The sequence below is a fragment of the Geospiza fortis genome, unplaced genomic scaffold (genome assembly GCF_000277835.1).
Source record: "Geospiza fortis unplaced genomic scaffold, GeoFor_1.0 scaffold192, whole genome shotgun sequence".
Lineage (NCBI taxonomy): Eukaryota > Metazoa > Chordata > Aves > Passeriformes > Thraupidae > Geospiza > Geospiza fortis.
Window position 1 is genome coordinate 4,914,334 of NW_005054315.1, and position 15,135 is coordinate 4,929,468.

Below are 15,135 nucleotides of genomic sequence, written 5' to 3' on the forward strand. Positions count from 1 at the left end.
CCCCCCGCAGAGTTATGTGAAATTGGTGCCTTGCCTTTGGGAGCGGCTGTTGCTGGTTTCGTGTTTTTCGCCTCTTTTTTTTTTTTTCAGAACCGAAAATTGCTGTCAAAACAATTCCAAGTATCTGCACTGTTTCCTACACGTGGTTGGGTAGTACAGGATAATTTGTAGCAAGAAAACTGTCGCCACACCTTGGGGAGCCAAATATGCGTAGGTGAGTTTTGCTGGAGCCAGAGTCCGGTTTAGATCAACATTATTTAAGTATGTAACAGCATTAATAAGCAACGGCGTGAGGAAAGGCTAGCACCTCGCTCAGGCTCAGAAATTTGTAAAGTAAATGTAAGAAAGTTGCCTCCAACGCTGCCAAACCTTCCGCTTCACTTGAAGAGAAGCGACCTCATTCCAAATGGCCAGGGAAGGCTCAAAGGCAGACAATGGACAAATGAAAGGAGCATAACAGAAAAGGTGATATTATTGAGCTGTCTGTATCACCACCCATTCCTGTCCTTAATATCAGAACAAGGAAGTGGCAGGTTGGAATGAAAAATGCAAATATTTGCCTGCCAGGATTAAGGAAATATCTGTATGGCTCCAAGAAGACAGCCCAAAGGAATATGTTAAGCCAGTGAAGATCAGCATAGACACGGATGAGTGAGCACAGATCAGAAAGAATAATTCAAACATGGAGCACCTCTGCTTTGGTATCCACCAGAACCAGGAAAATAATGTAATTTTGGGGGATTATGATGCACAAAAGGTATTTGATGGCAGTGCCAGAAGCATGGTTCTAGAGAGGACTACAGCTGTAAAAAACAGACTGTCTGTAGTACTTTTGTTTGTTTATTTGTTATTTTTCTCCTTGGCAGGGTTCAGTTTTGCTTGCCAAGACAAGGAAACAAACACAGCAAGACTTTAGCATCACAGAGAATACATTTCTGCATAAAGAGGAAAACAGAGTATATGGCTGAAAAGGGAAGGGATGATATGCCAGAAGAGGGGGATGTGATCCTTCTCCTTCACTCAGCATTGGCCAAGCCACACCTGGAGGGCTGACCCCAGTTCTGGGCTTTCCAGTACAAGAGAGACATGGACATACTGAAAAGAGCCCATCAAATGGTCACTAATATTTTTTAGAGACTACAGCACCTCTGCTGTGAGGAGAGAAGAGAGCTGGGACTGCTCAGCCCAGAGAAGGCTCAGAGACATCTTACCAATTAATAAAAATATCTGAAAAGTGAGGGTAAAAGGAGGACAAAGCCAGTAGCTTTTCAGTGAAATCCAGTGATAGGAACAGAGGCAGGGGAAACAAACTGAAATATAGGAGGTTCCCTCTGAACATCAGGGAAATTTTCACTGTGAGAGTGACTGAATGCTGGCAGAGGTTGTCTGTGGACGCTGTGGAGTCTCCACCCTTGAAGGTACTCCATAGCATATGGATATGATCCTAGGAATCTGGTTGTAGGTAGCCATGCTTGAGCAGAGAGGTTGGACAAGCGACCCCCAGAGCTACCTGCCAACCTCAACAATGGCGTGATTATATTGAAAAGCCAATCACACCACCCCTCCTCATTAAAAAAAAAACCCCAAACCCCACAAAATAACCAAACCCAATCCCAAAACACCCGCTCATTTTCATGGATCTATCAGCAAAGCTTCCTTATATCATCTAAATAAGTAAGTACTCATTCTGTGCCAGCCGAAGGTAATAACAACCCTTTTGGTTTTTTCTAATCTGCTTTGGGCAGTCTGCCATTACTTGTAGGCAGCTTCATGAATGTCTTTAATTAACCTCAGCTTGTCTGCAAGGATTTCGGGGTCCCTCCCATTGCTGATCCTCCTGGGGAGCTGTGTGAGGTGGCTGTCCCTGGCTGCTAGAGAGCAGCACCTCTGACCAGCACAGCCTGAAAGGGCAGGGAGGTGGCTGGGCAGGTGTGCAACTACCAGGGCCGCAAACTTCAAACCAGTAAATTCTGGAAATTATTAACAGGCAGTGCCAGCCAACAAGCACAGCCGTTGTGGCGCTTCCTTTGGAGGGCACTTCAATGGATTTAACAGCGACTGAATTGCATCATGTACAGTTTTCCAGGGCTTTTAAAGATGAAATCCCTAAAGCTTGGTCTGCTAGCAATATAATCTCAAAGTAGCAAAGACATTCTCATAGAGAGTGGGAGAACCTTCCCCAAACATGTACAAATGCCAAACACTAAGTACTAGCAGCTTTTGGAAACACTAAGTACCAAGAAAAGCCAGGAATTCAGTTTCACAGTTTCCCTCCCCAGGCTGTCTGCACTTTGCAGCAAATTTGTACCTTGGGGCTGATTTAAATTTTTGTTTTGTCTTCCTTTACAAAAGAAATAACAATTCTTAATTGTTATTAATTATCCATTACATCGTATTAGACCATGCTGGCATTCTAATTAACTTGTAAAATTCAGTCCAGAATACTCAAGCAAGTAATTTAATAGGATTCACAAAACACACACCACAGACTCATAAGGAGATCATTCCTTCCATTCCAGTATAATACAGTCAATGACAATTTTCTTCCTATGCAGTTTAAAGAAAATATGGTAATCTGCCTGCTTATTTCAGCTTACAAACCCATCACGAAGTTTAACATTCTGCTGCTAATGCACTTGGCATCAGGTACAGAAGTGCCATTATCCCCCACAGGCAAGTCAGGAAGTAGAGACAGAGACGCTGAAATTAAATTCACAAAGGAAGCGTGTGGCAAAGCAGGGAATTTGGACTCCATGTCTCCAGACCAGCATATTAATCACAAAATTAATGCTGTTTTATTTTTTTACTCTCATCTCTCCCTTTGAGACCAAAGTAAAATGCAGTTTTAAGTAGGCATATGCTTTTGATGTTCTGTTTCCAGACTACTTTACATTTTCCATCACTGTTGAAATAGCAAACTTACTGTACTGCAGCTAGCAGTAACACTTTAGTGACATGGACTCAGCAGTGCCAGGTTAACAACTGGACTCTTTGATCTTTGAGGTCTTCTTCAACCCAAATGATTCTGTCACTCTAAAGTGACAGCACAGAGCCTTTACCTATTCAGAGCTAAATGCATGATCAGCTTTGCTGACATTGAACAAGCATTATTGGCCATTATTGTAGGCCTGGGGAAGAAGTGAGAAAGGAAGGGTTATTGAGGACATATGAGAAGGCAGCTGCCTGGTCAAAGAATTTGACTGCCTGTCTCTAATCACAAATACCAGCATCTTTACATCAAGTTCTTCTTCTGGAAATGAAAAAGTATTTTGTAAGTAACTTCTAACTGTGGTATTTGCTCGAGATTTTGCTTTCTTCCAGAACTTCATGCAACTGCAGATGGTAGATTCATAGAATGGTTTGTGTGTTTAAGGGATCTTAAAGATCATGTAGTTCCAACCCCCCTGCCACAGGCAGGGATGTCTTGTACTAGACCAGGCTACTCAGAGCCCCATCCAGCCTGGCTTTGAATACTTCAAGGGATGGGACATCCACAGCTTCTCTGGGCAACTGTTCCAGGGCCTCACCACCCTCACAGTAAAGAATTTCTTTCTAATATCCAATCTAAGCCTATTCTGACTCTGAGAGCCTGTTATCAGAGCATCCCCATGATTGTTTACCTTAATATAATCAATGGATTTAAATTGTAAACTGTGTCAGTGTTCATGTCACACCTCCAAAGCTGTGAAGCTAAAGCAACAGGGAAGGAAACTTTGACCATGTAAGTAGGAACAATTTTTGAACATGGTGTGTCTAGCTAAATATTCTTAGCAAAGCTGTTAATGAATTAATGGGTGAAAAATTATTTAGGTTTCACATTTTTGTTCAACATTATTAACTCCACTAATTAATTGAATAAATAAGTTTTGACCACTGTTTGATATCTCTTAAAAACGTTGCTGTTATTAAAAACAATATGTAGCTTGCTCAGAACACTGGAAGACATTTTAGTGATCATTCTGACATCCATATAAAAGAAGTCATTTCTGCTTCATGCATTTTAGACACACCTAGTATATTTGGCATCAATTTTTCTTGAAAGAGGGAAGGAGACTGCAAAACCAAGGATATAAATTTTATTGATCAATCTCAAACTTTTGCAAAATTGATCAATAAAATTCCATATTTAGCAGCATAAATTTATGCTTCATGACAAGATCAGTACTTGTGCAGACACAGTAAAGGCTAAAGAAAAAACTTACAGCAGCACCACAAAACAGGTACTTTTAAGATATAAAGACTCTTGGAGATCACAGTATTACTCTCACATTTTTATAGTGAAAGTGTGTAATTTTTCTATTTCAAGCTTTTTGTCACTGCAATTCCCATCTTTCCCAGAATGTTATAAACCTATCCTTAGATTTTCTGCATTTTCTGAAAATCCTCTTCCTGCAAGATTTCCACAATCCCCCACCACTGCAATCAACTGGTTTAACCAGTTTCCAAGAGAAAGCCTGGTGGGTAGTCAGGGCAGGGACAGAGAGCTGCCATGTCAACAGCAGGAACTGTTTAGGGTTTTTATCACCACCATCTGCTTTTCTCCCTGTTGCAGAGGCTGTGGCCCTCTGCCCCTGGAGCAGAGGGAGCACCCACCAGGTCCCTTGCAAAGGTGGGCAGCTTCACCTGGACTGCTACAGCTGCAGGTTTAAGCCAATGCTGTGACTAAATGTGAGAGGAACATTAACTAGTCTGTATAAATATGTGGATGCTAAAGCCAAAATGATGCAATTTGCCTTCTCCCTTGGCAAGAGTAATGCTGAGCATCAGCAACTTAACTCCACTAAGGGGAGTAATAACAGTAAAACAGCATTTGGGTAGAAGCCTTCTTCTGAAGCTCTGTAATGGTTTCTATGCTTTTTATTTTTGAGATGCTCTGCATGCTGCAAATGGCAAGAGAGCCAGGAGCTAATATGTACCTCCCCTCCGGAAACAGTCTGAGTGTTCTCAGAACAAGCTTCGATTTTCAGGCACTGAAACAATAAACCCCACTTAAATCCTATGCTTGTACACAGCTGCTATCCAGTCTATCAATTTAAAACACTTTCAAAGGCTGCTGTGGGAGGACTGGGACTGTGCCCATGCCCAAAAGAGCACACAGTTTTTGACGCTGATTACATTTACCTTGGATTCTTAAGAAGCCTTTAGGCTGACAACCAAAAAAAAAAAAAAAATTGCCAATACCAAGGCATGCTGCTTTGTTGGAGCAGTAACTCATGTTCATTTCCATACTTGCTTTACTACTCTCAGTCTTCACTATTCAATCCAGCCTGAATCCTCAGAATGAGCCTGAGAAACACAGGACAGGAAAGAAAGGAAAGAAGTTCCTGAATCTAAGATGCATCTTTTCATCCTTTCACAACCATATGATAAATTTTAATCAAATTCATTTAAGAAGTAGTCAGATTTTTATTTCCCTTCCCCATAGCATATATGTAGACTTATGTGAAAGCTGTTAGAAGTTAACTGCAGGTATCAGGCTCTCTTTTTTGACCCTTATATCCATTTATTATGTCTCTTTTTTATGGCTTACGATCCTCTCTCTGACCATGTATTTGTGTAATAAGCATGGTCTAAGAAAAATGGTTGGCAAGAAAATAAACACACCAAACCCTTGCTTAAATCAAACCAAGCATCTCTTCATCCACTGAGCTTGTAATCTTTGTACAAGACAATTATGCAGATAAAGAAAAACTATTATTACAGCCTATTAGGGAAGAGGTAATTATGGCCATTTCAAAGTTGAGTGCAATTAGAAACACGTGCTGATTTATAGGGTAGTTAGTACTCAAACACACTAAGTGCAATCCTGCTAATAAGGCCATTAACAGCTTCTGCAACCCTCCTCCCCTTCATGCCTAATATTGTCAGATTGCTGGTGATAATCTAGTGACACATTTGAAGTCATTTAAATGAGCTTTTAAAATTTTCTTTTTAAAAAAACCCTAGAACAAACCAATTTATTTTCTGTTCACCCAGAAGAATCCATTGCTGTAGTTGCCTTCCAAAGTACAGGCTGTGGATACTATACCAGATCCATAAAATCTCTTCAATACAATGGTAGACAGTCCTTGTTTTCTACCTTGCACCTGAGTAGCATTTTCTCAGGTAAGAACAGGCATTAATGGAAAAAAAAAGTCACTCTCTTGAGTAAAGGTGAATTTTATTGAAGTGTGACCACATGAAAAGGCCACCAAAAACATATTTCCAAACAAAATACTTATCTACCCAGACTAGTAAGTCTGAAATTACTACATCAAATATTTTTATCTCTTCATACATTTGGTTTCTCAGCGTGTGAGTGGTGACTGCTATTTGCAAGACTTCTAAGTGAGATATTTTCACAGTACCAACAATATTAGAACTAGCAGGTAGTTTAGGAAGTATTGGTGCACTGGGTGAAGCTAAGGCATAAGCCAAATTAAGCATGTATGTTTAAGCTGGCTTCAAAGTCACTTAGTACAAAGTAAGGAGAATTTTTAGGCATTCCTCCACAATTTCATAATATATAATCTCTTATCACAGCAAATAGATGGAGGGAGATAGACGAAGGAGGATTTAAATCTAGAAAATAATAGAACCCTGTATTCTCACAGTTATACTTCAGGGAAGGAGAGTCATGAAAGAAAAAAAGCAACCTTGCTCTCCTGTGTATAATTTCTAATATGGTTCCCTTTGGCCAGCCTGAACCCTAGATTCAACTGGCCACATCTACACAACAGCCTGACAAGTTCTGATGTTCCTGTCTTTCAGCTGGAGCACTTTTTGCTTGCACAGATGACTCTCCCTTCTGGATAAAGGGAAAATGAAAGACATATAACCCATTTCTGAGTCAGCATTAGATAGCTGAAAATTCAGCCACAAGTGCAGGTTTAGGAATGCTAAATCACTCCCATTTTTGGTTTTTACTTAATATATAATATGTATAGTGACAGCAGAATTACTATTATTATTATTATTTTTATTATTATGCTCTCCTAATGCTTGGGCTGAAGGCAGGCTGTTAAAAGATAAAAATCGGTCTTAAGCTTATAAACATTTTGGGCAAGGGTGATATTTTCTGAGAAACATTCTAATAAATGTGGCACTGTAAAGAGAACAAAAAGAACCAGAAAGCAAAGTCAGCACAGTGCTCTTCCAAAAAAAGAGTATCACAGTATATCAAGAAGCAGCAGTACTAGTTAAAACTTTAAACTGTTTTTTGAAAGCAAATCACAGCTAAAATGCTGTACATTAAAATGCAGATATATGACATATAAAAAATTCTCTATGCAAAATAATCCTGTTTCCAGTTCATGTTCTTCTATGCCATTTATTCAATTGTCTGTTAAACTTTATTTTCTGACAATCAGTTTACTGCCATATAGGTAAGTTCGGGCAATCTTAGCAACAGAAAACAGTTTAGTAACAGTTATTAAAATATTTTTATACTAATTAAGATCTCTATCTTTCATTGTAAAAAAAATATATTAATGCAAGTTGTTCACTCTATTCATAAGTACGGTACTCAAGTTTTACTAAAAACAGTGAGCATGCAACTCAGACTTGAAAGAAGTCAATAAGCAACTGGTATTTCATACAGCCAGTGATATATGTTACTTGCACACCTTTATTCACAGCTTACAATGTTCAATAATTTACAGTTCTGAAATATGTGCATTTTAAGAGGAACTTGTCACAGCTCTTAAGCAATAGTGGAGACTGAATCAGGTCAGCAGCAAACGGAGTGTGAATGAAGTGAGACAAAGCCATGCCCTTCTACTCATGTGCTTCCATTGTTAAAATCACAGCAAGAGGACAACTAGCACTTATTCTTATACATGTTTCATATCTCTCCTGTTGCTGTTTTGGCATTCTTCTGAGTGACATTAACCAAATCCAGCTGAATAAGGAGTTGGAATCCAGCATCCAAGATCTGGTCCAAATCATTCCAAAGGCAAATGCAAGAAAGGCTAAACACAGCCTCCTATGTGCTACCTACAGACACCTAAAAGACTTGTCCCTCACACTACTGTTGATCAGTTCTATGTTCTGAAAGTTCTCAGAGGATGTTTTCCCCAGTAGCACAAACCATAAAGGTTCCAGTTAAAATATATATTGGAGGGGAAGAAAATAGAAGTGCCTCAAACAGTGGAAAGGAACTAAAATACCTAAATAAAGCCCGTTGGCTTTGTTGATTGTGTACTGAAATATATACAACAAGCAAAAAATTAAACCAAAAGCAAACTTACTGAATGGTTTATTCTCAACATGTTGCCATTCTGCTGTTCAGATGTTCAGATTAATCCCAGTCTGAAATAAGGCAATATTAAAGGAACAAGCATCATTTCCTCAGATCTAAGGTAGATAGGAAAGGAAGAGCCCTATTTAGTATTTGTATGGGTACCAGAGAAAGACTCTCTGTAAAACAACACAGAGAATATGATAATATGAGTGAAAAAGACATGAAGACTCTGGTTTAAACATAAGCAGGATTCAATCGTGTATGCTTTTCAAAACCTTACAAATAAATTAAGATGGTGGAAAGGCATTATGGACTGTATAAAGGAGCAGATAGCTGAAGGTAAAAAGAGGTGCTGTGTTGACAATAGAAGAAGAGATGGTAGAAATTTATTTTTCTTGGGAAAAACCTATAACATTCTGTTGAGTAATCTGGAACAGAGACCATCTCATCTGTGCAAATATCTGCGCAAACAATGTACACACACAGAGGTAATGGAGAGAATAAGATCTTCAATCATTAGAACATTTAAGAATGCATCTATTGACAAAAGCTTCATTCTTTTCTCTCAGAAGTTAACGTTAGGAGTCTGACCTGTGGGCTCAGATTCATTCTTTAGTGTCTTCACTATTACTAAGTCAGTATGAGTAGTCTTGTCATCCAATTAGAGACATTGTGACAGTAATGGAACATTTCTTCCTGGTCTTTTCCACAAACTTCCAACCTCAGATTAAAAAGCCCTAGCTTAAGCCCTTTCTCACAAAGCTTCAGCTCACTTAGGAGCTCTGAGTCTTGGAGTACTATCCTAAGGCTTCCGTAGATGCCATTAATCTCTACTATAGTACCATGCCCAGGTGTGACAAGCACTGTATTTCATACAGATTTTTGCACCCTCTACATTTTATGAACTGTTGCCTTCATGTTCAGCAAAACAAAATAATTTAAGAAAGACAACAACTTTAAAGCAGAAAATGCCCTGTTTCTAAATTATCTTACATTTTGTAGCCTTCACAAGAGAGGAAATAATTTTAAATTTCTTAAATGTGCAGAGAGCAACACTAACCATATAGATTAGCTAGCTGACAGTGATATGTGAAAGCAACTGTAAACACTTTTAAATGCTTAAAATCTAAACTCTAGTTATTCCAGTTAATATAAGGTCAAACTTTTAAACTGATATCAAAAGAACTATCACAGGTTGACAAATTCTGTTTCCAAACTATTTGCAATGAATTTGTCACTTCTCATAGTTCTTATTATTTGCTTTAACATTTACAAGAAAAATAGTTCACTGCTGCCAGAGCATAACATAGGACCATCTTTCAGAGCTACTGTAGGCTTCTCTCTTAGTGGAGCCTAAAAAGCTGAAAAAAACCACACAAAAATAAAACCCTGTAGTTCAATGATACAATACCAACAGATCTACAGTAAGATTTCTCAGTTTTGCAGTTGTGGAATGTTTTTAAAGATTCAGTGTTTCCACTGTTTTATCGAAGTCCTGACCAGCTGTGGAGGTACGAAGCCCACCCAGAAGGCCGTGAGGTACTCTCTTCTTCACCTGAAGGAGGAAGAAAAACATAATTTATATTAGCTTAGACATTTATTATGTTAGACAGTGCATCATTTGGTTACATATCCTTGCTCCCATTCCTTGCCTTTATCCTTTTACACATGCTGCCCTCAAGCTTGGTGAGAAAAGAATTCACTCTTGGGCTGACACAGACATGGATTGTACCACCAAGTCCACTTTACTTTGGGTACTTAAGAATGTCCAAAAAAGGTAATTTATCACCATTTTCCAGAAAAATCCAATCAGTCTTCATTAGAGGGCCAGAACAACATCAACATGCTTTTAACTTAACTTACATCTTAATTTTCCAAAGGCAGCCTATCATGAAATGCAATACTTGAACACTTCCCTTTTTGATGTGATTTTGTTCACAAGTTTTAAGTTTTGATATGTACAAATGTTGCTTACCGTTTATATTACTTCTAAGATAAAGTATAGGTCAGTTGCTAATGAAGTACAAGAAGCTACAGTTACTGTCCTTGAGAAGTGACAAACAATACCTTAAAGAGCATTTAAGGGAAAAAATGCTGCTGAGAGTATTTGAAGCAGAAACAGAACACTACTGTACACAGAAATCCAGTGTTTATTTCTTGCAAATGCCTAACTCTTTTTATGTCCTTCCCTAGTTCCTTTATTTCTTCAATGAAGAGCATATTTTAAGATATCCTTAAATGTACTATATTGAAACTAATATTAGATGTGCAGTACTGCCTTGAGAGGACCACTTTAGTTATCTGTTTAGAACATCTGCAAAGAAAATAATTCAATTATATAAATCTCTATTTTGAAAAAAAAATTAAACCCTACTCAAAACATGAACATAAAATTTTTCAACTTACCATTGTCTTCCTAAAATGTGAATGTTTCAGAAGAAATTATATTTTATGTCAATTTTATGGTATTTGTTCTGTTTATTGAAAACTGAATAGTAACTTCCTAACAAAGAAAACAGTTTTATGACTAGTTCATTGGCATTATGATACTAAGTTTTGTTTTTTCTCAAAGGTCTACACAACAGACAGCACAGAACTATCCTTTTCCTTGTTCACTTTTCATCTTTTTTGTGACAATATTTTGAACACCACCTACCTTGGGCAATTGCAACCAACTTCCCCTTCTCTTCAGGGCTGAGTTGCAACATGGTGTCTATAACTGGGAGCAGCCGTTCCTTCTCACTTCCTGATTTCAGAAATATGAACTGCAATAGAACATTCTTCAAGTATTCTAGATTAGCCACAGACTTTTCTCTCTCTTGATTTCTTTCCAATCTTCTTATTTCATTCTTAAGAAGCTGCAGATGAGGAAAAAAAATGTAGGTACTTCTTGCCTCACTTAGTAAGTAATTGAACAAAGGTCTTTTGAAAAGCTAAAAAATGAATTGTGTAGCTTGCTTCAAAAAGAATAATGCATGTTTAGCAACATATTCAGGACAAAAATTCAGTGAAAATAAAATATGTGATAATGTTGTAAGAAATAACTTATTGACTAAAAATACCCTTTTTGGATAAAATTTGTGCAGCATAGAGATACAGTATCAGTGATAAAGTAGTAGTAACAGTGGAACAGATAAATAACTTGGAAATCTGATGATATTAATTTAAAAGCATATTACAAAAGAAAACTTAGTACATATACAAACGTCTTCAGAAAGCTCACTCGTACATTAGTTCATGTGTCTTCTTTTAATTTAAGACAGCTAAAACAGGCTACAGGTACAGAAACCAGACAATGCTTTACTTGGGAATTTCTGCTTTTATCTAAGTGAAAATAGTACAGACCCTTTACTAAACATTAAACTTTCCAACTCCAGAAGTTTTTTTTGTAGAAGCTTTTACTCCTACACTCCTCTTCCCCTTCCCCTCAGCCAGCTAGAAACTGTGGTGGAAAAAACCCCAAAAAACTGAAGTATACTCTAGAAGCACTAATTAGACCTGTGGAATAAAAGCCTCTCCCAAATTAAGTTATACATCACCAAATTTTATGGGCTGGGATTTTCTGAAAGATATTTGGTCTAAGAAAGAGACCACGGAAATTAGAGCTGTCCTCACATCTCTTGTGTGTCTGCTAACCTTTATTTGTTCCATTAGGATTGCATTGGTTGCTTCTGATTCACGAAGTAATTCATTCAAGTGATCAGCACTCTTAGCTGTTGTGTTTAGTTTCTGAATCAGTTCATCCTTGCTGAGATCTGCTTGCCACTGAGATGGTTCTGCAATTAATTGGAAAAGAAAACTAAGAGAAGGAAAAAGCACTTGCATCTACTTCATACTAACTTAACATCAGAACTTGATTAATGCAGTTTCTTATGAACAGAATTTATGCAAAGTCAGAGTGCAGACTTAACAGGCACCAATGCTGCTGCTGCATGCTTATTTTCTGATTTATTTCTGTTTATATAATAGAAGGGGGCTGGCAAAATAGTGCTAGAGTACCTCGAGATACCTGGTTTTAACTTATTCCTTGTTTCCTACCCATAAATGGAGATTTTCAACATTTATCCATGAAGTGTTCAGTAGACTTTTAAAACAGGATTATATGCTACCATGTATTTTTCTGGTTTTTGGGGACTCCTAAAACATTCTTTTTCATGCTGGATTTCACTTTCCTAGGAAAAAAAACTTATGAATAAAGTACTGTTCTAATAAGCCTCATTAAGATAAATATAAATTTTATCCTTTCACTAACAGGGTTAAATCAGCACTTAACTGTCCCTAGTAGAGACTTATCCAGAATCCAAAAATTTCTGTAACTATTCACTGACTTGCTCACCCAGTCTTTTCCCTTTAAAAGCTCAGAAATACAACATCTTTAAATCACTAAAACCTGTAGAAACGTCCTACTGTAAGTCCTTAATCAATGACAAAACTCCTACAAAAGTTCAGGACAGTTCATGCTTGCACCTAAAAGCATGAGAAGACAATGATCTAAAATATTTTGAGGGCACAAACTTCTGCAACCTATGTAGGAAAGCACTTCTGAAAGCCACGTCCTACCTACCAGGCTTTGCTTCTGGTGAGTTCAGCAGTTGCTCCAAGGACTGAACATAGGTGCTGGCTGAGGACACAGACTCTGTGTCTGTTGTTTCCATACCTTCTCCCTCTTCCCTAGCCACAGTGTGCACATCGAGCACAGGAAGGTCAGTGTTCCGCCGCTCTCTCAAGGTCTTCATTGCCGGATTTGAAACAGCTGGACCTGAAAGATACTTACTGATGTTCATATCAGAATGAAACTGGGAGGGCTATTTCCTAGGTGTGACTGTCAGAGATTGAGAGTGGTACACAAAATAGTCTTCAAAATGCCGGGAAAGGTGAAGCCAAAAGAAAAAGCCAGCTATGCACATAACATTGATAACAGTAAAACACAGCCTTTCAGCTCCGAATGGCCATTCCAATCAAAGTCTAAACCCAAACTTGACTGGCAATATTCATTTCAGTGACTGTGAAACCTTCATGCACATCTCCCTGAAGATGTGTTTTAGTTATCGTAAGAGTAACAAATACCTTTAATGCAAAACAATTTGCTTTTGTTCCAACAAGTCCTGTGGGAAGTGTAAATTCTTCTGTTTTATTACTGTGTGCATGACCCTTCTACTTCAGTAATAACAGAGCAACTTCTTAAACTGCTACTACTGCTTGGCAAATGTCCAACTACATCCTGATTAGTAACTCCACAGATACGAAAATAGCACTTGAGATTGAAGGCAGTAACACCTTAAACCGGAAGAAGGATCAAATAGCAAGTATAATAAAGAGCATGTATACAAATAACTTTCTTAAAACAGCTTCCAATACACTTTTCTTTAGCTTTGCACTTCATACTTGAGGCAGATGTCCACCGTGCTCCAAAACCTGAGACAACATGACAAGAACACCAAATATTTTCAAAGTAGTTTCCCTCCATCTGTCTGATACTGCAGAATAGGTATCAGTGTGCAGATCCTAGAACAGAATAGTTCCAGTTGGAAGTGACCTACAACAAGTATCTAGTCCAACTGCCTGACCACGTCAAAAGTTAAAACATTATCAAGGGCATTGTCAAAATGCCTCTGTTTTCAGGCATTATCACTTCAGTGGGAAGCCTGTTCCAGAGGATGACCACTCTCTCAGTAAGAAAATGTTTCCTAATGTCCAGTCTGAACCTCTCCATGGCAGCTCTGAACCAATCCCACATGTCCTATCGCTGAATACCAGGGAGAAGAGCTCAGCACTTCCCTCCTCACTTTTCCTACTCAGGAACCTGTAAGACAGCCATGAGGTTGGCCTCAGCCTGCTTTCCTCTAAATTAGACCAACCCAGAGTCCTCAGCTGCTCCTTATAAGACAGTCCTTCCTTCCCTTCCACCACCTTTGTTGCCCTCCTCTGGATGTATTCAAGGACCTTAGGATTCTGAAGCAACAGTAAATAATAACAAAGATGTATTCCTGAATTGGTATCTGTGGACTGATACAGCATGCTGCAGATTTCCCAGAAAATACTGCTGGTGATTTTACAGAAGCAAACACTGTAAGCACATTTTAGTTTCAGACTGAGGTACACAAATTGGTAACTAACCCATGAAAACCTGCTATTCTGCCTGGAAGTTACCTCTAGCGCTTGGCTCACTCTTGAGTTGGAAGAGCTGAGCTTCTACTCTGGAGAGTTGCTGCTGAAGTGTCTCTACTGTCTTTCTGTGCTCTTCTTGCAGGTTCCTGACCTGATCTCTGAAGTTGTTCCGGAGAGCTTCATTCTGCGCAGTTAGCTGACTCAACGCCTGGGCGTGCTCTGTTTTGATGACCATGTTCTCAGACTGTATTGTGCAGAGCCTGAAAACAGTGCATGCACATACAGTAAGACACAAGCAGCAAAACACTAAGTTTTACACTTCAAAATTTTTACAGTTTGAGGCAGTTTTCAATTTCCATGTGTATGATTATCTTAGAATGACTATATGTGCAACTTTTTTTCATTTAAAGTCCTCTTTATACAGGGAAAACCTGAACTGAAAAAGCAACACACTACTATGTACATGAATGCATTGTGCTATATAAATTCGACTTCTCCTTCAGAACAAAAAATTCAGACATCTTTGGGAAATAATGAAAGGCTTAAGAGACACTGTGGTCTAAACATTCTTAAATTTTAAAACTTCATCATGACTGTTTATAGTATCATACAGGGCACGTCACTTATACTCCACTTCCTATAACATTTATTTACCAAGCACTTACTTGGGACTTCTAAAAACACAGGTTTCTAAGAAGGTAAGTTTATTTTTTTTAAACCTCAAACTTTCAGTGCAGCAGAGTGTAGCTGTTAGCAAGAAAAATGTCACTAACTCATCAGTTGTACTTGGTTTGGAGGTACTCCAG

The 15,135-nt window shown here is 38.3% G+C and overlaps 1 protein-coding gene across 2 annotated transcripts in view; it reads right to left on the reverse strand.

Moving 5' to 3' along the window:
- Positions 1-6,143: 6,143 nt before the first annotated feature.
- The window catches only part of GCC2 (GRIP and coiled-coil domain containing 2), a 28,073-nt gene continuing 19,081 nt past the window's right edge, over positions 6,144-15,135 (reverse strand). The window contains exons 18-23 of one of the 2 annotated variants that reach the window (XR_004081640.1): positions 14,372-14,589; positions 12,786-12,980; positions 11,858-11,997; positions 10,878-11,079; positions 8,229-9,776; positions 6,144-7,084 (exon numbers count right to left, since the gene is read on the reverse strand). Coding sequence is in view for 1 of the 2 variants with exons in the window: in XM_014306627.2 (XP_014162102.1) it covers positions 9,706-9,776; positions 10,878-11,079; positions 11,858-11,997; positions 12,786-12,980; positions 14,372-14,589 (826 nt within the window). In the remaining variant the exon portion in view is untranslated. Of the gene's footprint in view, positions 9,777-10,877; positions 11,080-11,857; positions 11,998-12,785; positions 12,981-14,371; positions 14,590-15,135 lie in introns of both variants that reach the window. The other variant, XM_014306627.2, reaches the window with a different exon arrangement.